Here is a 26,102-nt window from a genome sequence, read left to right as displayed (position 1 = left end):
TAACTAAATGTGACCCCATGTGAGAAATACATATTATTTTATTATTTCAGCATTGAGTCCAGAGTGACCTTGGTCAGTGAAAAGTAGAAAGAATATAGTAAAATAACTGAAGTCCATGGGAAGCCAGAGTGGCTGATGGCCCAATGCAAGACCTTGTTGTTGACTTGAATAATGGGGAGGGACTCATTTTTTGTGACAACAGCTGAGGGAAAACATGCAAGGGAAGCAGCAGTTGTCTGTCCAAGGGCAAATTATGAGTACTGTACATGACAGGTAAAGTGCTGCTTCAGGTAACTTGCAAAAAGAAGTGGGAACTGTTTGTTTGCATAGAAAAGGCCTGGACTTTTCTGCTTTTGAACCCTGGCAGTGCATCTTGAGGTGCTTGCCACAGTGGTACAAAATGGGAAGTCACATGATTATCTGCTTCCTTTTTTTGCAGTAACCTCATAAAACCAAAGAGAGGTAAAATATCTCACAATATATGACTGGTGGTGAGAGTTGGATATTCCAGATACCAACACACTGTGGTATACAGAATTTTATGTTACACAGCTCAGGTTTCCCACCACACGTGCTTTATTTCTTTCTGTACAGTATGCAACATCCTGCCTTTATTGCAATATTCCTCTTTGCAGCAGTGATTAATAAACATATTTAACTATATTTCTGTGTCTTTACAATGTCTATTATAGAATAATTTGAGCTGAATGTGTTTTTCAATAACCATAATGATAGCAAATAGCTTAAACCAAAGCTTTAAAAAATAATAATAAAAAAATAATTCTGTATCAAGAATCAGAGAGAAAATGGAAGAAAAAAGGGAAATAAAGCCTTTTCTCAACCATTTTTTGTTTACCGTTATAACTCTTCCACTCTAATGGATTTTATCAGTGAATGTCCCCTACACTGACCGCAGTGACCACAATGAATAATGAAACAGTGGAAAAGCTACTGACAGAATATTCCTATTGTACCTGCTATACCCAAGACTACCGTTTACATGCCATTAGCACTAGTAGACCCCAGAGAGACTCTTCCCCAAAGATAAAATAGCTTTGATTTTTTTTTTTTTCCACAGTTCCCATTTTCCCCATTTTTTTTCTCACTGGAGATTTGAAGTCTCTTTTTTTACTCTTTGTAAACTGGAAAGGTTTTAGAGTCATTGCTATATTTACTCTAGATTGGAAAGCCTGAAGCCTTTGGTTTTCGTTCCTTTGTGTGTGTGTGTGTGTGTGTTTGATTTTGTATGAATTTTTATTATTCTTGTTTCTTTTTAAAAAAATCTTAGGGTATCTGGTTCTTTGATTTTTTTTTTTTAATTTTTTTTCCCTGTTTCATTACATGTTTTTGGTAGTGAAGCACAAGGCATCTATGTGTGTTTTCTCATCAGTTCCATTTAAGGGAGTGACTGTGTTTCTCTTATCCATGGTGTAATGCATAGGCAGATGAAGCCTGGAATTGCTGTTGAACAAATCCTGCATTCTTTGAGCATTCTAAAATTGTTTGACAGGAATTTCAGGTGTACAGGAAATGAGATATTTAATCTGACCCTGATGCTAAGGAATTGAACTCATGCTAAGGAATATATTGCTAAAATTATGGTTTCCTTTCCAGTAGCCTTTCTAGAACAAAAATCTATTATTGATAGGTGTTGTATACATTACAGACTATTTCTAAGACTTATCTAATTTATTTTTTGCCTCCAGCATTTTTCAAGGTTTAGCATACCTTTGCAGTTACAAAGGGTCTAGAACAGATGATATAGATGTTTCAATCTATTTTCAGTGTATGTTTGCTGCCTTTTCTGAATATCTGCTTTGTATTCATGGATTATGTTATGATTTGTTTTTATTTTCCTGAACATGTATAAGCTGCTGTTTTGCCAGTTAAATCTTACTTTATATCTTTCTAGTATTTATGATGTTTTTCTTGCTGTTTTCATGCCTTTGGTATATGACAGTTCTTCAGTTTGGCATCATCTCTAGATTTCAGTGTGCTATATGTTTTTGTCTTTAAGAACAAATGTAAAAGCTATATTATGCCAAATCAACAAGGGACTTCTGTGGTATCACAATGGTTATCTCACCTGCTAGCAAATAAAAGTGCCTTGTAACTTCCCATCAATCTGCTTTTAGTTTTTCAAGCTAAACTTGACAGGACTCATAACTCAAGTCTGCTTGGTTTATTTTTGTAAATTCTAACATAGTAGCTTATTTCCCTGTGGAAATGGTAGCATTGAATTTTTCACTAATTTTATACCTAGCCCAAGGTATATAGGCCCTTGTCTGCTATGTTGTCTGCTTTGTTCAGATATCTGTTTTACTGTTAGTTCTTGTGATTTTTTTATTTCTTTTCCAAGTAGTACAGTATGTAATCACAAATGGGATATGATTTTGCAAATTAGCTTGGACTAGAAAAGAAATCAAGGTCATTATTTAAGGGAAATGTTTTTTGTGTAGTGCCCAACTTTTACTTGAATTTCTGTTATCTCATGACATTATGAGGTAGGAAATGGGGGTAATTGTACTTCTTCATTTGTGACAGCATTCCCTAAATCTGACAAGAAGGGCAAGCTATACCCACACTGATGTTACTAATATATTATGGAATATGTCATGTGATATACTGAAATGACACAAGAAACTCAAATTGTAAGACTGTCAAAAGTTTTATGTAAATACTGCCGGGTAAATTTATGAAGCCATGAATAGGTTTTTGTTACCAGTCATGCTGTTTTGAGTGAGAGGAATCAGAAGACAGACCTACTGTGCAATGCCAAAAAATTCATAAGCTGTTTGTTTTGAAAAATGTGTGTTTCTAATCACAGTTCAGTTGACTTCCTCAGAGAAGAAAAGGTGAACAGGAACAGAAGAGTAAATACTTCAGAGCTCTTTTTCCTGCTTGACACATCTAAATTCAAAATATTTGAGAAGAGGTAACTAACAGTTTCAAAGAAACTGAGGAACTAAAGGAAGGGCGCAACACAAGGAAGGCCCCTAATTTTGTAAGAGGATTCATGCAATAATATTCACAATTTTGAGTGTAGCTACAAAATCATAAGTGTGAATGGGTTTCTGAGTAACTCTGGAGTGCCTGTAACTATAAAATAAAGAAAGGCAAAGTGTGGTTAGATCTGTTGTTACTGCTAGGTGCGAACACTGGAGGGACAGGGGCAGAGTCCTTCCAAATAGGGTCCTTAGATTTCAGTAGCTTAACAAGTACTTCAGAACAAATCCTAAACTAACAGCTGTAAATAGACTTAAGTTTCAGCTGCAGAATGAAAAGATGATTTTTCTTATTTTGTTTTTATCTGGTGGTTTTTGTTTGTTTGTTTGTTTGTTTTTTGTTTGTTTGTTTCCAGCATTATATATGCCTAATATTTTGATTTTTCATTTCTTTTTCTTTCCAAACTTAAGCTACATTTATTGGTAAATAAGTAAATACCATTCAGCAGCCATTTAAAGTATTCTTCCTTTGTTATTTTTCAGCCATATCAGTTCTGCAATCTGTGGGCAGGTGCTAACAGCTGAGTCTTTTCGGCAAATGTGGCAGTGTCAGATCAAAATGTTAACTGACCTGTTGTTTACCTGTTTTTCTTGATGGAGTATGTATGAACTGCCCTTTCTTTGGTTTCTTCTTTGTTTTATTACTACCTAGGTAATTTTACTGGAGAAATACTAAAACACACAGTTCACTTGATACTCACGTCTAAGGCTGTTGATTTTTCCCATCAGAAAAACAGCAGGTTTCATAGCTTTATCCTTGTCATCACTACTATACTAGAGCTCTGTGGGTAATGACAGGTATCTGCCAACAATCTGTTCTGACGTCTTTGTGAAAAAAAAAAAAATCAAAACAGAGTCTCTTCATGGTCCCTTTAAAGTGTATCTTGGAATTTTCACGACACCAAAATCAAACGCACACCACTGTCATGCTTATGAACTATACTGTTTACAATACTTAGTTTTCCTCCATCGTACCAATTGTAAATCATGACCCACATAAGCTTGGATGTGGTTGTGTATGTGTATAGCAAAAGCAACACAGTAGCATGACAGACAGATGCAGTGTTTTTATATAGGTCGTGTTACCCTTCTTAATTCATGTCAGTTTACTGCTAAGACCTTAGGCACAGTCAACCAGTCCAGGATAGTTTGTCTGCTGCCTTATTAGTGTGAGATTATTTCCCCCTTTAGCATTAATTAAATGAGATGCATTGATTTGTGCTGACTCTACAAAGCCCTCCATGGCTACAAGGCAGGGGATTAGAGAGGAGTATCTGCGTATCAGTGAATACTTTTACAACAGCTGCTGGGAGTATCAATGTGAATCAAGGAATTATGTATTTAATTGCTTGTGTGCGTGATAAAATAAACTCTCATAGGTTGTAAGTGTCTGCATTGTCTAAGATAACAATTAGAACTTGCTGTATCTATTTGTGTTAGGACTTCTTAAAAATCTTCTTTTACACTTTCGGTATTCTAACCTAAAGTTATGCAAATTTACCAACAAATGATGACAGTGTTAAAATTTAGCTGAGATTTTCTGTTGAGTGTTTATTCTAAAATAGATGTATTTCCCATAGGACTTTCTAATAAGGTATGATAATGGGCTTATGTTCTCAAAGTGGTATTAGGATACTTTGCTATTTCATAGCCTGTATCTCTTCTAAGATTTTTTATTTTTTATTTATATATAATAGATGCCATATTTGTCCATCCTATTCTGTATTCTCTTGGAATACACTGTTGTGCCTGCTGCCCTGCAGTAGCATAGGCCTCTGCACTATGGTGCCATCACGTCTGCTCTGTCAATGGCACATCAGTCATGAGGCAGTAACCCATCAACCCAAAGACCTGTGTTTGGTTCAGCAGAGACAGAACTGCTGATGAAGAATAGGGTTAAGTATTAACAATTGCTCTCAGATTTTGAGCAATTGATGGACAATGCTGGGGAGAGGGAGGGGAAGGACAAAGAAAAAAAAAAACATACACGCACATTTGGAGTCCCATCTATTTTTCCATGGCTAGGCAGAAGTATTAATATTCTCAAGAAAGACATATATATTCTGTTACAGGTGAAATACAAAGAATTGTTGTTTTATTTTATTTTATCCTGGAAGATGAGATCCTAGGACTTTGTATTTCCTTGAAAAAAAATATGTTTAAGAACATAGCTATTACTCTGACTGCTTTTTTTTCTTGGAAACATAACATGACATTTTATTCATAAAAGCAGTAGAACTCTTGTCAGTCCTAAGGACAAAAGAGTTCATGTAAACATTAAAATGCTCTTTATGTCTGCACCCTTCAACCCAAGTAGTGGGTCTGTTCTTATACATTGAAGGTGCAGTTTGTGGGGGAAAAACTGGAATCTTACATCCACCTATTTAACCTGCTTGGTCATTAGACTAAGCACGAATTCCATTAAAGTCCTCCATTATACATTATCCATCACATCTATTAATTACTTTGTTCTAGGAGTCCAGATTTTATAGCCAATTAGCAATGGACAGTAAACCTTTCCTTTTAATAATGATTTCAATTCATACATGTAGTAGTTTAAGGCATTTGTTAACTCATGGTTCAGTAATAAATATTTAATGATAGATTAGCCACAATCTCATTCACAAAAGACAACTGCTCATTTCACAGCCTGGTGAAGTCCAGCTGATAAAGAGCTGAAATAATTGAGAAATAACTGCAGTGGGAAAAAGAATAGACCTTAGGAGATGGACGTTTCTTTCCCATACCCTTTGGGACCATGTTGACACAAGGCTCTGTACCAGAGTATCCCAAGATCTCATCTCTTCAACAACGCTTGTATGTTGTGAAGAGAAAGAAGAGCTGCAGGCAGTGTGCAGTGTTTTCTGTCAGGAGGAGGAAAACCAGCAGGCAAAACATGACACGCTGATGTCCAGTGAACTTATCTTTAGTCTTACAGAGTTGGTTTGCTATTTCACTGTCCCTCTCTAATTTTATTACTTTCCTTTCCCATTTTTCTTCACATCCACTTCGCTGCTGTCATTCTCTTTCCTTTTCTCTGTATCTATCATATTTCTGCTTCAGTAATTTCTTACTTGTTCTTTAAACCTCAACGCACTAGCATGCCACTTGCTGTAGTTGTATTACATACTCTGTACATGTGATATAATGGTGTGATATTCCACCATGCTGACATCCGGCCCATCCCTGGGCTTTAGTGAACTGTTTCTTTAATAAGCATTTACAATGTCTAGCACAAGGGGCACTCTTTCAAGAATGATTAAATCAGTGGAAACAAGACTGAAAATTGAAAAAAGGCCCATTCATGTCCTTTTCAAATCAGAAGCTATGTACCGCATCACCAGTCTCATGTGCATGTAATCTTTGGTTTTTATGTTTCTGTGTTTTCAGTGTAATTGTCCCATATCTCAGTATGCCCTCTTCTCACTTGCTAAAATGTTTACAGCATAGGCAAACTTTACAAATATGAAAGGACCTGAAATATAATAAAAACAGAACAACAACAAAAAAACATATTTTTTTCAAAATTCCTGAACATCTGCTTTCTTTGATTCTCAGGGTGATTGCTATGAATTTCTGGAGATTATAATCCTTAATCATCCTGAAATTTTAAGATCTGTTGACATCAGATGCACAGAAAGGTGTCTGAGGTGATGAAATGCTTTTCTGAAGCAGTTTCTCAATAGTGACATTAGAATGGAATGGGATCTGTCATTTGCAACAAGTAACTTTTAAAATCCAGATATCTTTCTTGGCTAGGAAAATATCTCCAAGCAATTTGAAGTCTCCTTCTGCCTAGCTTCCAAGGGAGTCCAGTGGCACAGCTAAATGCTAAATAGACTTTTGAGTGAAGTTGAAATAGCGAGGTGCCTGAGAGGAAGAAAAAATGCCAAGAAATTAATATGCCAAAATTTTTTTAATGTCAGATACAACAGGGGTCTTGTCATTTTCATTCTGCACGTTAATCACCTACAGAAATCAAATTAGATGCTACAGTCTTTTTATTATTTCCCTTGGCCTTCTGTTTTTTTTCATCATGGGAACATTTTTAATGGTTTCACTCTGGTCAGGAGATACCTTAGTAGGCTCTTGAGGGCATTGCATTCTGTTTGTGCATCACCAAGGTATTGCTTTTCGCAGGATGTTTATTTCTTTTCCCCCCTTTCTTTTTCTCTTCCTATGTAATGTATCTCTTTACTGTTCTCTTGACTATTTTTAAGCCATTTATTTTTCTCTTCCTTTCCCTTGTCTTTTTTTTTTTTTTTTTGCCCTTTCTTTCATTCCTCCTTAGCCTCTCTCTTCTCTTGTGTCTCCTTTGCTGTTTTGACTATCATAGAATGATAGAATATCCTAAGTTAGAAGGGATCATTGACAAGGATCATTGACTTCAACTCCTAGATCCACACAGGACTACCCAGAAATCAAACCATATGTTTGAGAGTGTTGTATAAATGCTTCTTGAAATTTGGCAGGCCTGTTGCTTCCTATTCCAGTGCCCAGCCACTCTCTCAGTGAAGAACCTTTCCATAACATTCACCCTGAACCTCTCCTGTTGCAGCTTCATGACATTCCCTTGGGCCCTATCCCTGGTCATCAGTTCAAAGAGATTATCAGCACCTGCCCCTTGTGAGGAAGCTGTAGGCTGCCATGAGGACTCCCCTCGGTGGGAGCTACTCCTCATATGTCTTCTCCTCTAGACCTTTTGCCGTCTTCATAGCCTTCCTTTGGATGCTCTCTAATAGTTCTATGTCCTTATGTTGTGGAGCCCAAAACCACACGTATTAACTGAGGTGAGGCCACAGGAACACAGAGCAGACCAGGACAATCTCTTCCCTTGACCTGCTAGCAATGCTATGTCTGATGCATCCCAGGATACGGTTGCCCCTTTTGGCTGCCAGGGCACACTGCTGGCTCATATTCAACTTGCTATCAACCAGCAGCCCCAGACCCCTTTCTGCAGGGTTTTTCTCCAGTCTCTCATCATGGATTTGTAGGCATAATCAAGAATTATCCCATCAACCAACACTTGTTAAACAAGAACTTGTTCTTGTTAAATTTCATACACTTGATGATTACCCAGCGCTCTACACTGTCAAGATCTCTCTACAACGGAGACAGTCATCAGATCTTCCTAATGTAGTTACATCCACCAACTTACTTAGTATGTGTTCAAACCCTACATCCAGATCATTCATTGAAGAGAACTGTCCCTAAAATGGAGCCCTGGGGAACCCCACTAGTGACTGGTCACCAGCCAAATGTAATCCCTTTACTATAACCCTTTGAGCCCAAACTGTCATTCATTGTGATGGTATGGTTCCATTTGCTATTTTGTAGCATCAGTTGAACTACAGCTAATTAAAATGTTGTTTGGATCAACTGAAAGAAAATAAAGCAAAATAGTTTATAATTTGTCAATAATTTTAGTTATGTATGTCCCACACAGGCTCCATTTGATAGGCGTAGTTATCCAAGTCCCAAAATACAGTGATATCTTAGATCTTATACGACTGTGACAGACTGTGAAGATCTCTTTGAGATGGATTAAAATAGCTTTTAAAAAGCTATTAACATAGCTTTTAATTTAAATTAAAGTTTAAAATAGCTCAGAGGTTTATGGCAAATCTTTAAAACAAAGTTTTCCTGAATCAGCCTTGTCAAAGTTCCCTACTTAAGGGCGTACAATATATTTAAAGCAGCTTTAATTTGTTCTTCCAGACATTAATCACAGAGACAGAAATTTAATGAATGTGAAATGGCATAATTGTGTTATAGGAGACAGGCTTTTCCAGCTAAAAAAAAAAAAAAAAAAAACTGAGAAGTTATGTTGAAAGAAACTGTGGCCTATCAGAATCTCAAGCAAACTTATAAACAGTAAACTCTTCTGAGAGTTCCATGAGACAGTAAATAACACTTCTTTTTTCTTTTATTTTTTTCTTTTAACTTTGCTGTTATTGTACATTTTCATTCAGTATTTTGTTAATGGTATGTACAGATGATTTTGTATAGCATCTAAGAAGACTTGTTGAATGCTCATTTTTGGTGAGGATAAAGTTTGATATTTATGAAGTCAAAGTTCAGTGTAGAAAAGTGCTTTGAGATCAGGTACATCTGATTTCTGACTAACTCAGAGATGTTGGGTAAGATGAAATGTAATCAATTTTACATCTACTACTGCAGGGCAGTCTATGTGACCTCCTCTGGTACACAAGGATACGATCTTCAAAAATATATTTTGTCTGACACAGTGTACCTTTCATACAATATCACTGAGCTGGTCCATCAAATTATGAGGTTATGAGGAATATTTAATGAACATGCTTGTAATTCCAGCTAATAGCATTCTAGCCATATTAAGGAAGATACATTTAATGAACAGTAGTTCTGTGGTACTCAAATTCAAGATGTGATCTGTATATTTATTTAACTATGTAAAATTTCCAAACAGAGGAGAGCTATCTGGAATAAAACCATTATCTGAATTTGACTATAAAATATTCCAAATATTACTGTATGTTTAACAAAAATAACTCTTATGTTTTTGTGTTTAATACAAATTGATGGAAGCAGTTAGAAATAGGTATTCAGAAAAGAAATCTTTTAAGTGTTTTGATTTTTTACATTACATGCGATTGTTGATATTGGCTGCTTTCAGAAGAGACAGAATAAATTTACAGAGAAGTACAGGTTAAGAACATAAAGATGCTAACACCAGCTGTGATGAAAATGACAGTGCTTGCTTTCAAGATAAAATAAATAAATAAAAAATCAGGATATGTGAGAAACATTTGAAACTATGCCAATCATTTGAAAGTGATCTTACCCATGTGTGTATTAATTTTGCAACTGTATTCATCAAAGATTTTAATTCATTTCTGTATGCATTGATCTTTTTAATCTTTAAAGTTAGCATTTGTCAACAGTAAATATGTTCAAGAACTGATACAGGAAAGGGGAGGGGAGAGTTCATACAGGTTTAGGATATAGTTGTAGTAAAAATGCAGTGAAGGCCAGCTTATTCTTTGAGGTCTTACAGCTTCTGCCATAAATATTGGCATAAATGGCACACATCGTAGAGCTATGGCATATGTTGCTTTGAAAGAAAGACATTTTCACTTGCTCAGTGAATTGAGGCTTCATGTTACTCCCTGCAGACCATGTCCTACCCCTTTCCAACCTCTCAGGACTAATGACTTATCCAGACCAAACAGCTGCATTTCTATTCAGGGCTATTATTCAGTGTGCTACTGGGGGCAGATGGTTGTTAATCGGCAGATCATTAACGTGGTAGGCCACTCTCTTTTTCTAGCCTTAGAAAGGTCACAAGGTGTTAAGTTCCCTCACTCCAGGCTGATAAGATGCATATCTTTTGATTCAGTTGGATTTTTTATGTATAACTACAATTGACTTACTGTATTCAGTGATGGAAGGATCTTTTAATTAAATATTTTTAATTCAAAAGAGTATTGTTTTTGTGGTATAAGAATGATAAAATTAGAAGGTTTAGTGTCAATTACACTGTGGCTGTCAGAAAGTTTGAGTGCTGAAATCTGGTGAATGTGAATCATAATCAGATAAGAATGAGGATGCTCAGCTGTTATTCTATCACAGTCTCCACCTATATGTGTCAGTTTTCTGCAGAATTTAATTTAGCCCTAATGATGAAGAAATCTCTCTATTTGCACAGTCCTGTCAAGTCAAACTTCGGACAATCTAAATGAACTAGACGAGGGCTTCAGGGAGAAGTGGCAGAGTGACATACTGAGGAGATTTTACTTTCTTTTCCATTCATGCAGGTTATATTGAGGAAGCCTGTATTATTCCATGTCCCTCAGACTGCAAGCTCAGCGAATGGTCCAATTGGTCTCGCTGTAGTAAATCGTGTGGGAGTGGGGTAAAGGTTCGGTCTAAATGGCTCCGTGAAAAACCCTACAATGGTGGAAGACCCTGTCCCAAGTTAGATCACGTCAATCAGGTAATGTTATTCATATTAACATTATTGATATAGCTTTTTCCATACCGCAGGTAACCCTTTCAGCTGTATCAGGTATTGATGCAGAAAAACTACACAGCATGATGCAGATGCAGACAGAAGGAGATGGCTTAAATTTCCTCAGTCAGTGTACATGTAGGATCTGCTTTCACTGTTTAATCCTCTGCAAGAGTTTAGCACATTATCTGAAGTGTAGACTGGAGACAGTAAAACAATCTTAAATGCAGATTGTGGCAACCAGGTTTCTGGAGATATTCTCTTACAATGGTTACAGAATGTCTGATTACAGATGCAAAAACTGCTAAGATTCTTAGTGATGTTCTTCAACCATCTTAGATCAGAAAAATAATAAAAACTTCTCAAACACTCTGAGTGTTGTCTCAGTATTGTTTAGGGTGTTTTAATCAAGCTGGAGCTTGACCTTCCAGCTACACTAGCACTCATACTTGCAGTTCCAGTGAGGAATGTGCTTCTGCACTCAATATCCCAGTTGTCCCACTAACCACGCTTGATTTTCCAGTACAGCACAGTCAGGCTGCGCAAAACTCTTCAAATGAAACTAAGCCAGGAGACGTGATCCCAGAGCACACCAGGAGTGCTTTGAGCAGTAATGAACATTTAGTCCATGGGACCAAGTTAACACTAATCCAAGTTAAACCTCTGAAGCTTGTTTTTGCTCCTGTTTGCTTGAAGAGCTTTAGAAAGAAAAACACTACCTTTTCAATTAACTTACACTTTTCAAAGTTGATTTATATTCATATTATCATTGAATTTAATTCACTTTACCAAGACATACTGAACAACCACATGATCTTCTTTGTAAATATTCAAAGATTGGAAAAAAGTGTGCTGTCAATTGACATTTGAATAAAATGCATGTACTTAATATTATCCTATTGACATTTTGCTGGCATAGACTGAAATGGCTCGTTGATCTAATTTTTTACTTTAGGGAATGTAATTATTTCTAATTTAGAAAATAATAAGTGTTAAACTGCAACTGATAAACTAAGTTTGTGATCTACTTTAACAGAAAAGAAACTAGGAGGAAGGTTGCTGGATTTTGGTTAGCGTGTAAAAATGTTTTTAAATAGGAGGAATGTATTTCAATAGGAACAAATCATTGTCTATGCAATAGTCTTTTCCCTTTAATATTCGTATAGTACATAATAGCCTAGTATCTTTTTTGCATCGAAGGTGATTTTGCCTCTCATATGCAACACCATTGCCCTCTACTGGTACTTTAACTCGAATCTGTTGTTGCAATGTTACTTGGTGCTTAACAAACAATAACAGATGATTCAAAATGTAATTATTGTAAAATGAAATTTAAATACTGTACTTCATGAGAAGGGAGTCCTGCAGATAATGTAGTAATGTCAAAAAGTTTAGAGGCTATATCTTTCAATTTTAAATACATTCACCATCAATTATTAAGTCGGGACATCTCAGAAATGTGTGGAGGAGAATATGCCTGCATCCTAATGACCAGGGAACTGTCAGTTAGTTAATTAATCCAAATCTGATCCACTATCCATTCATTTGGAAAATTAGTGACACTACAGAATATTTATTTCAATTATTAAATATAATATAGTTTTATATATGTGTATATATATATAACATGTTTACTTGCACACATACAAAACATAATGGTTAGACTAGGTCTTTGCTGGCTCAAAAACCTGGGAGATGATGTACAGAGGGGCTACACTTGTAGGCAAAATCTAAGAATTCAGCCTCTGAGGAAAGACTGCAACATGTAGTCTGGCCCACAGAAGAGAAGATGGGAGAGAACATGCAGGCAGTCTGCAAGCATGTACATAAAAGGCTGTTGCAAAGGAGGAGGAAATAATCCATTTTCCATGGCCATCGTGGATAGGATAAAAAGCAGTAGGCTTTGACTGCTGCAAACAGATTTGGGTTAAGCCTTGGGAAAAGTTTTTAAAGGTAAGGCTAGTGGAACACGGGAATAAAGCGCTTAAGATGTCTGTCAAATTTTAAGAGCAGGTTACTCAACATCTGTCAGGGCTGACATCTGTATTTTGTCGGGGGCTGAACACAGTGAATGCTAGATATCTCATGTAGCCTGTGTTCTCCTGTCCACTCCTGGGCCACACATGCTAGGGTGGCTCCCAAACCACTCTCCAGCTGAATGCAGCTTGCTCTCTACCTGCTTCACTAGGCTAAAAGTCATCATAATTACAATAATACTATAGTCAGGATTCTTATAGGATTCTATTGATGACTTTCATAGGATTGCAATTGAAGAGGCTAATCTGAGGTTGTTAGAGGAAATAACAAGGATAAGTGAATCCCTGGCTTCAGGCATTATTTGCTCCATTATCCAGCAGATGCAATCCTTGTGCTAACCAACTGTCATGGCCTGCAGTCATAGTTACAGAATGCAGGTAGGGTCCAAGTAACATCACTAAATATATGTAATGCAATATACAGTTCTGCTTTGGCTTTCTGGCAAGAAATCCAATGTTTATGTTACTGGGAGAGCTGATGAGTATGCAGGTTTTAAGTATTTCTTCTTATTCTTATAAGAAGAATTCTCATTTCTTACATATTTCACTTATCAATATGAGATGTATACAGACCAGACATTTCCCTAAACTAAGGCTTCCCTATTTTCATTTTGGAAATTCTTTAAAAGAATAAATACAGTGCTACTTCTCATGGTACTACAAGTTGTGCACTGAGTCTGGTAGTTTGCTTAATATGCATTTACACCACTGATCTTCACATCTGAGTTAATGGCTACATAGACAGCCCAAATGTTCTGACTATTCTGGTTTTGTTGGGCATAGACGTAGTGATATATCAGATTTTCTGCACATTTATTGTTCCAGGGATTTTTTTTGTGACTTCAGGTTTACTGAAAAACTATCAAACCATCAGTGCCCTTTTTCCATCAAAACAATGTCCTGGAAAGAAATTAAAGACTTATTCAAGAGAATGTCTTAGTTGAAGTCATAGAATATTGTCTGTAACAAAAACTAAATGACTAAAAACTATCTAAATACCTATGTTTCACTCTAATCATTCTTTCTTTTTTATCTTTCATTTTTCTTTTGGGTTCATGATGATACTTTCTTCAGGCTCAGGTAAGAGATTCTAAAATAGACAGAATCTTAACATGTGCTTCCTGATTGTGCTCCACTGTTTACATTATCTGCTTTTTTTTTTTTTTTTTTGTAATGTATTATTAAGAAAATGTATGAAAAACATATATAAATTAACAAGATACTATTTCAAGTCTGTATTCAAATATATGCGTAATGCTAATGCTAGAACACAAAATATATTAGAATGACTTGAGGTGAGTAGAAGTGAGCTGATATATATTGATATCATTTACCTTAAGCTCACCTCTCCTTAAAAAAAAAAAAAAAAAAAAGGGAGAGAAAGTTTACCATAAATAAATAAATAAATAAGAGTTTATATGTAAATCATATTGATGTTTCTGGTAGAAATGATACAGCATGAATTTAGAGAAAATCAGGGAAATCAGGGAATCTGTCATTGGATGATTTTTTAACTTTTGACTTTTTTTTTTTTTTGTTCCTGTGGCTTTGTATCGAATACTTTATCTGTATTATTATTACAGCCCCCATATTAGCAACTTTTGTAGATGCCAAATTACATTTGTTATTCTTATTAAAAAAGAACATTAATTTTTTTCTTCTTCTATGTCAGCATGATCACTATTGCATGCAACATTGCTTGCATGCAACAAAACTGACACTCAGTGTATATTCCAGGTATATGAGGTAGTGCCATGCCACAGTGACTGCAGCCAGTACATATGGGTTACTGAGCCCTGGAGTGTCTGCAAGGTGACCAATGTGGACTTGAAAGAGAACTGTGGAGAAGGTGTTCAAACAAGGAAAGTCAGGTAAAACAATATCATTCCTCCTTCAATTTCAAGAACCTTAACTTTCAGTCATGGCTGTATTTAATTTGATGTAATTCTGATTATAGCATTAAGTTTGTCCATTTGGCTCATATAAATCAGCAACCTTCAGTGGGTGCAGTAGAACTTGGTCTACTGATTTTGAATACAGACTTTAATTTCTAGTTTATAAACTGAAGTATATGATACTTTTATGATCTATATGATAAAATGTACAATTTTGGTGCTTTTCTAAATTCAGAATGGCCCTCTTTCTACATGAAACCATGATTTAGGGGGAAAAAAACCACCACTTTCTAAGTACATATACATTCAGGAATAATAATTGTGCTTATTACAGGAAGGAGTGGCAAAAGTGAATAGAATAAAATAAGAGTCCATAAATTTTCCATTGTTTAGTGATCTGTTGAAGCTGATCTAAGCATCTTGTATGCTTGCTCATCATCCTAGACCTCTAATCAAAGTCTAATTAAAATTAGTCTCACATGGTATGGTACACAGCAGGTAAAGCAGTAGATTTTGTGGTTTGTTTTTTGTTGTTGTTTGTTTTGTTTTGTTATTGTTTTGTTTGTTTTGTTTTATAGCTAACTGCAACACGGCACACAACTTGAGGTTATATATTTGAATAATAAAGCATAAGATGAATTCCATGTTGAAGGTCCCAAATTTAAACTATATGTAGTGAACTGCTAAAAGTTCTCTTTTTTCCTCCCACAAGTACTTAGGAACTGGCACATTCACTAGATTTTGTTCAAGATAACACCATTTCTTCAGTTTAAAGATTAACTTCCAGAGGGTCCTAGTCTTAATATTTGCTTGACCAACATTAGACTGCACAACTCTTCTCACGCAATAGCATCTAAATAGATTCCCATATTCAAAATACTCCAGTATGAAAAATCAGAATTAATCAGTATTTCTGCTGAAAAATAGACTTCAAAACTATCATCAAAAATGAAGAAATATAAAGATTTCATCCTTCTGGGACTAAAAACCTCTAAATTTTCATTTATCAGCACATAATGGATCAGAGTACTAACTCCATGAAGGAAATATATGCTCATGCTGTAAATTAGTGATTAACACTAAGAATATACAACAAAATTTTTAATATTTTTAGATATGAAATTATTCATTGAAGCATTCTCAAAATATTTTTAAACTATCCATGATTCACATTATTCTGACTTAGGAAGTAGGTTAACGTCAAGTAAATCACTTACCCAGAAACTCTCAGAAAATAATTGACAAGAAATGTGTAAATTCTGTGCATTTTGTCATATGGCAGTCATCTGTAAAAACAAGGATTATTTTTGTCTCTTCAGCTTTGCTTGAATATTCATAGATTAATACCTAATTCTGTTTCTTCAATTACTTGATTATTATGTGCTGACAAACTGTTAAAAAGCTTCAGAATCCTGCGGTTTATAGTAATTGTACAAAATCCATGGCAAATGCAGTTTATGTGCAGTTCTTTTTTCCAGGTGCATGCTAAACACTGTGGATGGTCCTTCTGACACTGTGGAGGACTATCTGTGTGATCCTGAAGAGATGCCACTTGGTGCTAGAAAATGTATCTTACCTTGTCCTGAAGATTGTGTCATGTCTGAATGGGGATCATGGTCTCGATGTTTTTTGGTAAGTGTACCATTCTGTGTAACATTTATGGTTTTAGAAGGATGCTTTAAAAATATATGAATTACTGTGCAAAGATGCTGAATTGAGCAGTGAGTACATGTGTAAATATTTATATTTACTGTCATCTTTGGGATCATTGATACTTGGTTGCAAATGAACTGTGCCAGTATCTTTCATTCAGTGAAGCTATTCCCAAAAAGTACCTCTTACTAAATAAAAATGTCACAAATGGGCATTCTTCAGTGTAGGGTAGGTTCTGTGTGGTGGAATAGCTTCAACTATAGCTTGTGTCTAGCTGTGATCCCCTCCGTAGCAGGAGAGTATAGTCAATGTACTAAAAACGTCACTATCCCGTAAAGAGCAAAGTCTGTAGATTAACACTGACCACAAAAAAAATAATCCTGGGTCTCCCCTTCCTTTTCTGTGAGGAATCTCCAAGTAAAAAAAAAAAAAATAATAAAAAAATAAGGTTTCAGGACCTCTGAGTATTCAGACTCTGGTGCACTGTAGTGAAAGTGAGCATCTGGAATTTATGAATGAGATAATGTCAAAGCATTGTTAGTGAAATATGAACTAGTTAGGAAAATACCAAGGTGTTATCCAGTTAGAGTATATTTCACCTTGGGTGGTACTAAGGTGAAACAGCAGACTAAATTCCCTCTGAAATAACAAGGAAATACTTTCTTATAGGCAACAACATGAGCCCATTATTTTACATTTTCATTTTGTGAAGATACTTGAAAGGTTGTTACAGTATTGCATCTGAACCCTGAAAAGGCATCAGGGTTCTTAAATATCAACGCTCTTTCCAATTTCTCTTTCAAGCCATGCAATGGAAGCAATGTTCGTGAAAGGTCAGCTGAATTGCTGAGACAACCAGATGAAGGAAAATCTTGCCCTCCTGCCACTGAGACAGAAGTCTGCACTTTGAACAAAAACTGCTACCACTATGACTACAATGTGACAGGTATTTGGGTCTCATATGTAGTGACAGTTTAGGACTATGACTGAATTCCATTCACCTTATAGGATGTATTTTTCAGCTTTCCAGTCTTATCCAGAGTGAGCCATGGGGCTTGTGCTAAGAACTGATACACTTTATTTGATTTAGACAATATATTACTGGAGACTTTTCAACTTGGGTATAGTGTCCATGCTGTAACTGCAGGAAATTAATTTCTATTATTGTTTTGTGATTTTCGCAAAATCCATGCAGATCAAACCAAATATGAACTTTTCAGGATGACATCATTGTACATTCCATTTGTAGTAACAGTGGCTACTTCCAAAAATGTGTAGCAGCTGGCTTCCATGAGCATTTACATGTGTAAAAGTTCCCATGAGGACTGTTTTAGGACATCAGAATTAGAATTAAATGGGAAAGTGGATCATTATGAGTCTTATCTAAAGTTTCTACTGCCCTAATGAATTCATCATTTGCAGACTGGAGCACATGTCAGCTCAGTGAGAAGGCTGTCTGTGGTAATGGTATCAAGACACGAATGCTCGACTGCGTTCGCAGTGATGGCAAATCAGTTGACCTGAAGTACTGTGAAGAGGTGAGTGGGTACCTGTGAGTAAGCTCCTTTCTAGTGGTACTAATTAATGCTGAGCCATCTAAGCTATACAGCATGTAACCCATCATCGCCAGATGTTTCACAAAGCTATTCATGGATTGTTAAGTACCTCTGAAATGAACAGTGCCATCAACAGTGATTTTTATACAATTTCCTTTTAAGTGCCTCCATGAAGGTATGCTAATTATTATGTCCTGAAGGAAATGACTTAGAAACAATAATTAATAAAGTAGAATAAAGGTAATAAATCTTAATCAGAACACTAATCATCATTCTAATTTGATACAATTTCTGCATGGAGCTTTGGACAGGTGCCAGTATCAATCATTTACTCAATGTGTTGGAAAATATTTCTCACATGCCACTCGGCAGCTGGGTTGAATGTTAACTTCTCGTATCCAGCTGTGCAGTGCAAAAGGTACCCAAGCTAGTGTGAAAAAATGTGTAGCATGAATGAAATATTAATGAAATGGAAGAAAAAAAGGAGAGGTAATCAGCAGATAGGAACCCTTACATTTTGAAAGACTGATTTTGCAAATGTTCAAATTATCTTCATATTTTACAAGACTGTTTTTATGGTATTTTGTGCATCGATCCTAATGTTTTTAGTCACATGGAGATAGTAATATGAAGAAAAGGGGAAAAACAACACAAGTCTTATCTGTGTAAAAATTAACTGAACTCGCGTTGGCAACCATTCCCCCACCACATCAGAAACAAAATCACTTGCAATGGGGGACTAAGGTGGAGTGCCCTCCACAGCAGCTTTGGTGCAGACACCTCTTCTGTTGGACCTTCCTGGCTAGTAGCTGCTCTTCAGGACGTGCCTGTAGAGAAAGGAGTCTTGTCAGAAGCAGAGGGAATCATGTGCCTTGAACTATGGTTTTACAGCAATGTATTAGATCTATTTAGGCCTCTCTAACTCCCTCCTTAATCCTGGATTCTTAAATTCATAGGTTCTTAGAAAAGGCAGAAGTTTTCAGCTGAGGCTTGGCACCCAGCTTTTGTGCCAAGTTTCTCCTTACATCTTGGGATTAAAATCAAATCTAGTAATTTGATAATTTATGTCTCAGGAAAAAAATCAGGATCTGCCCACCTGCCAGCAAGTTTCTCTGAAGTTAATAGCAGAATGCATTAATGCATTATTTTAATGTTTTAATACATTAAAATAAAAATTTTGGTTCTTGGTTTATTTGTAGGAGACAGCAATATTGATTATTTCATACGAAAACATAATATAAAATATCCATCTACATTAATATTTCAGCAGAAAAAAAAATGACCTTTATTAGATATTTAGGGGAAATATATTTCTTATTCCATAAAGACATTAAATTATTCCTATTGTTAACCAAAAAATTAATTTAAGCAACATTTAGAACAAATGTTTTTTTTATACATTGAATTCTCATTGCAGAAAACCTCTGGAGCTTTCCAGCTCCAGAAGAAATGAAAGTTAATTCCCAGAGAACTAATTAGGGCAACAGAGATAACAGGGATCTCAAAAACAACTTGCCGTAAATGACTGGCAAACAGACATCACTGTGATACAATTTTATTTGCCCTGTTGATTTGCTAGACCATATAGAGATACATCTTCCTGCAGAAAGCTCTTATCCACACCCAAGTCAGACTGTTAAAGCTATTTATTGAATAATGGATTTGTAAGCAGTAGTACAGCAAGGTCAAAGGCTGAACCAATAACTGTGAGGAGTAAAACCTGTTAACCTGATTAACAAGAAAGCCAAGCTGTTCAGATCTTACCAGCCCCTTCATTCTAAAGATGTGAAAGTGAACTGTGCGACCTTCCAGGCCATGAGAGGAGAGTGCTGAAGAAATCAAAATGCGTGTACATACACCGTGCACTTCTCAGTAATCTAATCACAGGCGGTCCTTCAGGTGTGTTTTTTGTTGTTGTTGTTGTTGTTTTGTTTGTTTGTTGTTTTTTGTGTTTTTTTTTTTTTGCATTATAAGGGTAGTACAGAAATACTAAGCTCAAAGTAAGGTATGTGTGGTTAAAGAGACTTATGATAAGAGAAAGGTGAGATAATATTGTAATGATTTAACTCATGAAATTTCCCTGGGCTATCATAGAACTTTATATTAGCTGTCTGAATAAAGCAGACATTTTGTTAAATTTATGTGTAGATACATTTATAGAATTAAGATTCTTGTCAATATATGCAAGGAAGGGAGATCACAGTAGCTAAACCTATTCTGATCCCTTTAAAAATGAAGGTCCCTGACTGCAATGTCTGACTTGCTTTATAATTTATGGTTCAAGAAACTAATAAAAGCCATATATTAAAAAACACCCTTCACACTGTCTTTTGACTATCACCCTCTTCAAGTACGACCATCTCCACGTCTAAAATTTCTTCTAAACTCCTGAGTTGTGGTTATTGCTTTCCTAATACATTTCATGTGATCTCATGTTTGTTTCAGTCAATCAGCTAAGAATCTAGCCAGTCATCCTGATTAGTGCCAGGATAAATCAATTTCTAGAGCTTATTTCCAAGTCCTAGTTATGTTAACATACTTCTCTTCAAACTCTCAAGACAGAGTGATATTGCATTACTTGATCTCTAGCTCCACAAAATTAGCACATGACAAGAACTCATTTTACCTTGAATACTTGAAAATAAAATCACCTAAAGCAAGCTGGCCCTGGTCATGTTTATAGTCTTATTTTTGTTCATTTACCTGAAATTAAAGATCACAAAAGCCTGAAAAGCAGCAGTTTTATTTGTATTAGTAAGCAAATGAAAAACTTTGTTTTATTGACAAATAGTCTGCCTGTCAGATTACATGATTAACCTCCATCAGAGGCTAATCTGCAGTGCCAAACAGTCCTAGAAACAAATATAGATGCTTTCTGTGGATCACAGGGTTTATGGAACATGCTGGTCTGGCAGCTGGCTGCCCCTGGCGTGTATAACCATGAGTACAGAATGCTCAGCACTAGCATTTCAGTGTAACTCCAGTGTTTGGCATTCTCTAATCAGAAACCACAACTCATACAGAACTCATCCAGCAGCCCTTTCAGATAAGGGAACTACTGAACAATTTTCCAAATGTTTTCTCAGATGGATTTTGTAAGGTCTGCAAGATGAACTCTGATCCTTCAAATTGTTATAAATGTTATACCATGCAGCCCTAACACTGTTCCATACTGACACGAATCAGATGAACATATATAACAAAATGAAGGATGGAGAGGGATGAGAAAAGAATATGTGATTAATATCAAATTAGAGCCTGCAAATTGTTCCCCACATCCACTTCAGCAGCACATCAACGTCTAAGATGTGCAAATGGCAGATCCCTAGGGGTAATCTGGCCTTTGACTTTCTCCTCTTCACCTCTGTTGGGCTTTTCCTTCTGTAGTTGCTAAAGTCCAGCTGAGAAGGCCAGTCCTAAAAGAGAGAAGTCATGTTTCTCTAATTGCCAGGAATGAATTCAGCAGGCTTTGAGCCTTTGCATCAGAAGATGACCCAAATGCCAAGACAACTTCAAAGACTATTCTCTGGTTTCCTAATTATCCAAATTACAGATTATCCAAAGGTTTAAGGTATTGACTTTATGCGACAGCTAGATAATCAAGGTTATACTGTGCTACAGAGAAAAGCCAAGAACGTGTTCTTTGATGTATAAAACAGAACAGAAGTCTAAAATCTAATTTGTCTCAATATAACGTACTACAAATGCAAATTTAAGACTTGGTGAGTCTATCATGGTGAGGCATTTGCAGTACTTGTGGTAGTTTATTTGTGGAGAATATGTTAATGTTGTGCCTAATTATTGCTCTGTGCTTGCATGTAGTAGGAAATTCTGGTTTTACTTCCTTTTTAAAGTCTTAACTGCTGGTTTTATGCCATTAACCTTTGCAGTCATTAAAATTAATAAGTTGTGAAGAGTCTAGTTTGCCTTTTTTTTTTTTTTTCCTCTTCTTTAAAGTCACCTCCTTGGAGATATCCACGGCTATCTGGGATTATGAAAGGCCTCAATGGTGATCAAGGTTCACTGGTGAGAGCCAGTGAAGAGGACAGTCTTTTATGCTGGGAAGCTGCATATCTCTTCATATTGGCAGAACTGATTTTTTTTTTCACATTTTATATCATACACCTAATAATCAACATATTCTTTTAACTCATTCTGAAGCTGTGCAGGCTGCAGAGATTGTTATTGTCATGCTAATATTTATGCCATCAGTTCTATTCCATTTTGCATTATATATTCTCATGTGTGTTAGCTGGAATCTCTCTTCCGCCTTGGATGGAGAAAATCTGCAGCACAGGAGTTTATAAGTGGCTTTACAAGGTCAGATCAAAGGCCCATGTAGCCCACTGTGCTGTATCTAAGCACACACATAGAACTATATCTTTCCTGTGGGGACTGCATTATTTTATAAACAAGATTATGTTTGCTCGAGCACCTGTTTTCAGCTATTGGACTGTCCTCACCAAATGTGTTTTCTTTTTGTTTAAACCTTCAGATTGCTCTACCATTAACTTTTTCAGTCTTTCTCGAGCTCTTAGAAACTTGTTACATATGCAACATCTTTGACAAACAGACTATCAAATGTATGCTCAACCTCCTCCTTTTGTTAGTTTTGAACCTGGCTTCTGTCATCACTTGCTAAATAACGCTAATTTCAGAATAGCATTCTCTAGCACTAGGGGCAGCCTTGAACTAAATTCAGCTGTTAATAGCTTATACTTCAGTATTTTTATATTCCTAATTCAAAATACTTCAATGATACTTCACAAATTGCTTTGTCGTCTATCTATTGTATTGTCAGAGAATGTGGGGACTCCAACATTGCAAATGCAATTTAAGACAGGTCAGAGAGAAGCTTATTAACTGTGATCATTGACATTCAGACATCATCACACTCTCTACCGCCCTGCATCAGAAGTAGCGTGGTCAGCGTGACTAGGGAAGTGTTTGTCCCTTCATACATGACACTGGTTAGACCACATCTCAAATATTGTGTTCAGTTTTGGGCCCCTTGCTACATGAAAGACATTGACTTGCTTGAGCATGTGCAGAGAAGAACAATGAAGCTGTTGAAGGGACCAGAAAACAAGGCTTATAAAGAGCAACTAAGGAAATTAAGGTTGTTCTGTCTGGAGAAGAGGAGGCTGAGGGGAGATCTCAACACTCTTTGCAATGATCTGAAAGGAGGTTGCAGTGAGGAGAGTGTCAGTCTCTTTTCTCAGGTAACAAGTGATAGGACACGAGGAAATGGTGTAAGGTGCACCAGAGGAAGTTTAGAATGGATATTGGGAAGAACTTCTTCCTGGAGAGGTGATCAAGCTTTGAAATAGGCTGCCCAGGGAAGTGGTGGAGTCCCCATCCCTGGAGGTATTAAAGAGATGTGTGGACATGGCACTAAGGGACATGAGTTAATGATGGGACTCGTTCAGTCAGGTTGGTGGCTGGACTTAATGATCTTAAAGATCTTTTCCCACCTAGATGATTTTATGATTCTATGAAGTTAGATTCTAAATGTCCTAATTGCTTTACTTTTTATTTAGTAATGACTTCATGTTTCCTTAAAGCTTATTTGTTTCAGATTCACCCTGTCCAGTGCATACACTGCACTGTTGACACATACTGGATGTTACATGCTGACCATTGAATGTTTTCTTTTAGCTTGGTTTGGAGAAGACATGGCAAATGAATACATCTTGTGTGGTGGAATGTCCTGTAAACTGCCAGCTCTCTGACTGGTCATCTTGGTCTGAGTGCTCTCAGACATGTGGCCTTACAGGTCTGTATGTATTTACAGAATATTTTAAAAACAGCTTTTTTTTTTTTTTTTTCATTTTCTTTTATTTTATTTGTTTTAAGTAAAAGAAGTAATATCTCTTTATGCAGAACTAGAAAATGTAGGTAGTTAGGGTGAATGACGGGGATCTAAATCAACTTTATTCATGGAAATATTGTTTTGATGAGATCATACTCAGGAGAATGAGAATTTGGCCTAAAGTAGTTTCTGACTCCAGGAACAAAGTGAGATATGGTGAATGATATATTGAGACCAAAAGAAACATTGAGGTAAATATTTTTATTTCTCAGGGAGTGGGAGGACTGGGTGTATGATTTCCTCTTGACTTTAACCAGTGGTGATTTTAGAACAACAAAACATGTAGAAGTACATAGTGATTAGAAACGATAACTTCAAGAACCACAAAAAATATCATATTTTTAAACACAAAACAAGAAGCAGGGGAGAGAGTTGCTTTCACAGTGATCACATTAATTTGATTTTTCCCAAATGTTGCTGATTAATATGCAAGTTTTTCAGTATGTATGCAATTCTAGTTATGGAGGAGTCTTGTTATTTATTTGTACTTATATGTATCAGAAGACTTAGAAGTACTGTTGTACTAGGCAACTAAGATATACATACTGCTGAAATAGGGAGGAGGAAGCTCTGCTATGAAACCTCTTTATTCCACAACCTATCTGGAATATGTCACTGTCCTTATTGGACGGTTAGCAGTGTATGGAATGCCATTTCAGCTACTAGGCTCAGAGTAAATCGATCTTCATGGAAGAGCCTGAAGTATAAATATAGATAAGAAAATGGCAGTAGCTGTTATATTTTGTTCTCTTATCTATGCTATATTCCTTAGAAAAGGAAGTGATGTTACTGAGTGGGACTGTCATAGCAATTATTTTTCTGGGGAGCAACTGAGCATCCCCAGGGAGAAAGACATCCAGACTGCAGGAAGAGCTAAGAAAGGCAGGAAAGGAAACAGAAACTCTGGCAAGGAAAGCACCAGCAGTGGAGAGGAGAAAGTGCTTACAGAGACAGGCAGGCATGAGGGAATGCTTCTTTGGAGCAGCAGGGGACAAAGTTTACTTAGTCCTGCTGATGTAGCCTATTATGTTTTTTTCTTTGGGGTTGAGTGAAGAGTCCTCTAACCGCTGCAAAATCTTCATGGATGGACAGGGAAAGTTGCAAACTGCTCCTTGGTGCTGGGATCCCACAGTTAAAAAACATACAATTAGTATTGTGTTTTAACACAATATGTATTAACTCAGAGAAAAACAGGAGCAAATTCCAGATAAACAGTAAGAATATCCACAGAAGAGCCACAAACCTTTACCTTCAGAAGTATTTTTCCCAAGGCTTCTGAATTAGGAAATTCCTACTTTTGTTTGCTGTTACAGGAGCAATCTGAAATCCTGATCAGACATCCTTCTTCATGCAGTACTGAATAAAAGGTGTCTGTCTCAGAAAATATAAATCCATGTAACAAGCAAGAGCCAGCACATTTGCTTTACAGTCTGATTTTTCAAATATGAAAAAAAAAAAAAAAATACATTATTCAAACACAATGCTTTTCACCAACACAGAACCATCTTGAAGAACAAATCAATCTAATCACTTTGTTGTTATTTATATTATTGTTTCTCATTTACAGGAAAAATGATCAGAAGAAGGACCATAAATCAACCATTTCAGGGTGATGGGAGGCCTTGTCCTTCTCAGATGGAGCAATTCAAACCTTGTCTAGTAAAACCTTGTTATCGATGGCAATATGGTCAATGGTCTGCATGCAAAGTAGAGGTAAAAGCCATAGGGGACTTTGAAGTTACGGAGCTTGTATAACTAGGCTCATTTGTGACAAGCTTGGATATCTGCTTCAAAGCAGTGTAACCAATTTGCTTCCATATCTCTTATACAAAAGGTGAAGGTTTATTCTTAGAGTTCATATTTGTCAACAGATATAACAATGCCCTACAGATATTCAAAGTATGAAGGTAAACTTTGGTAGCTGCACAGCATTTTTACTAGTAATCAAAATCCTTATAGTGTAAAAGTATATCTGTGGAAATAGATAAGCATCCTTAGTGAAAAAGCCTCATACTAGAAGAAATCTCCACTTGAGATACTATTGTGGTTTCAATTTAAAATCATAAGCTAGCTGAGTACTTTAAATAACAGTGGT

The 26,102-nt window shown here is 36.2% G+C and overlaps 1 protein-coding gene across 6 annotated transcripts in view; it reads left to right on the top strand.

Moving 5' to 3' along the window:
* THSD7A (thrombospondin type 1 domain containing 7A) overlaps positions 1–26,102 on the top strand; it is a 295,397-nt gene that overhangs the window by 251,442 nt on the left and 17,853 nt on the right. For all 6 annotated transcript variants that reach the window (XR_004252908.1, XM_032181674.1, XM_032181675.1 and 3 more), the window contains 8 exons: positions 10,802–10,980; positions 14,106–14,111; positions 14,769–14,902; positions 16,405–16,558; positions 17,384–17,525; positions 18,002–18,117; positions 23,794–23,911; positions 25,575–25,720. Coding sequence is in view for 5 of the 6 variants with exons in the window: in XM_032181674.1 (XP_032037565.1) it covers positions 10,802–10,980; positions 14,106–14,111; positions 14,769–14,902; positions 16,405–16,558; positions 17,384–17,525; positions 18,002–18,117; positions 23,794–23,911; positions 25,575–25,720 (995 nt within the window). In the remaining variant the exon portion in view is untranslated. The remainder of the gene's footprint in view (positions 1–10,801; positions 10,981–14,105; positions 14,112–14,768; positions 14,903–16,404; positions 16,559–17,383; positions 17,526–18,001; positions 18,118–23,793; positions 23,912–25,574; positions 25,721–26,102) is intronic.

This window comes from Aythya fuligula, chromosome 2 (genome assembly GCF_009819795.1).
Source record: "Aythya fuligula isolate bAytFul2 chromosome 2, bAytFul2.pri, whole genome shotgun sequence".
Classification (NCBI taxonomy): domain Eukaryota; kingdom Metazoa; phylum Chordata; class Aves; order Anseriformes; family Anatidae; genus Aythya; species Aythya fuligula.
This window is presented reverse-complemented; position numbering and strand designations above follow the sequence as displayed.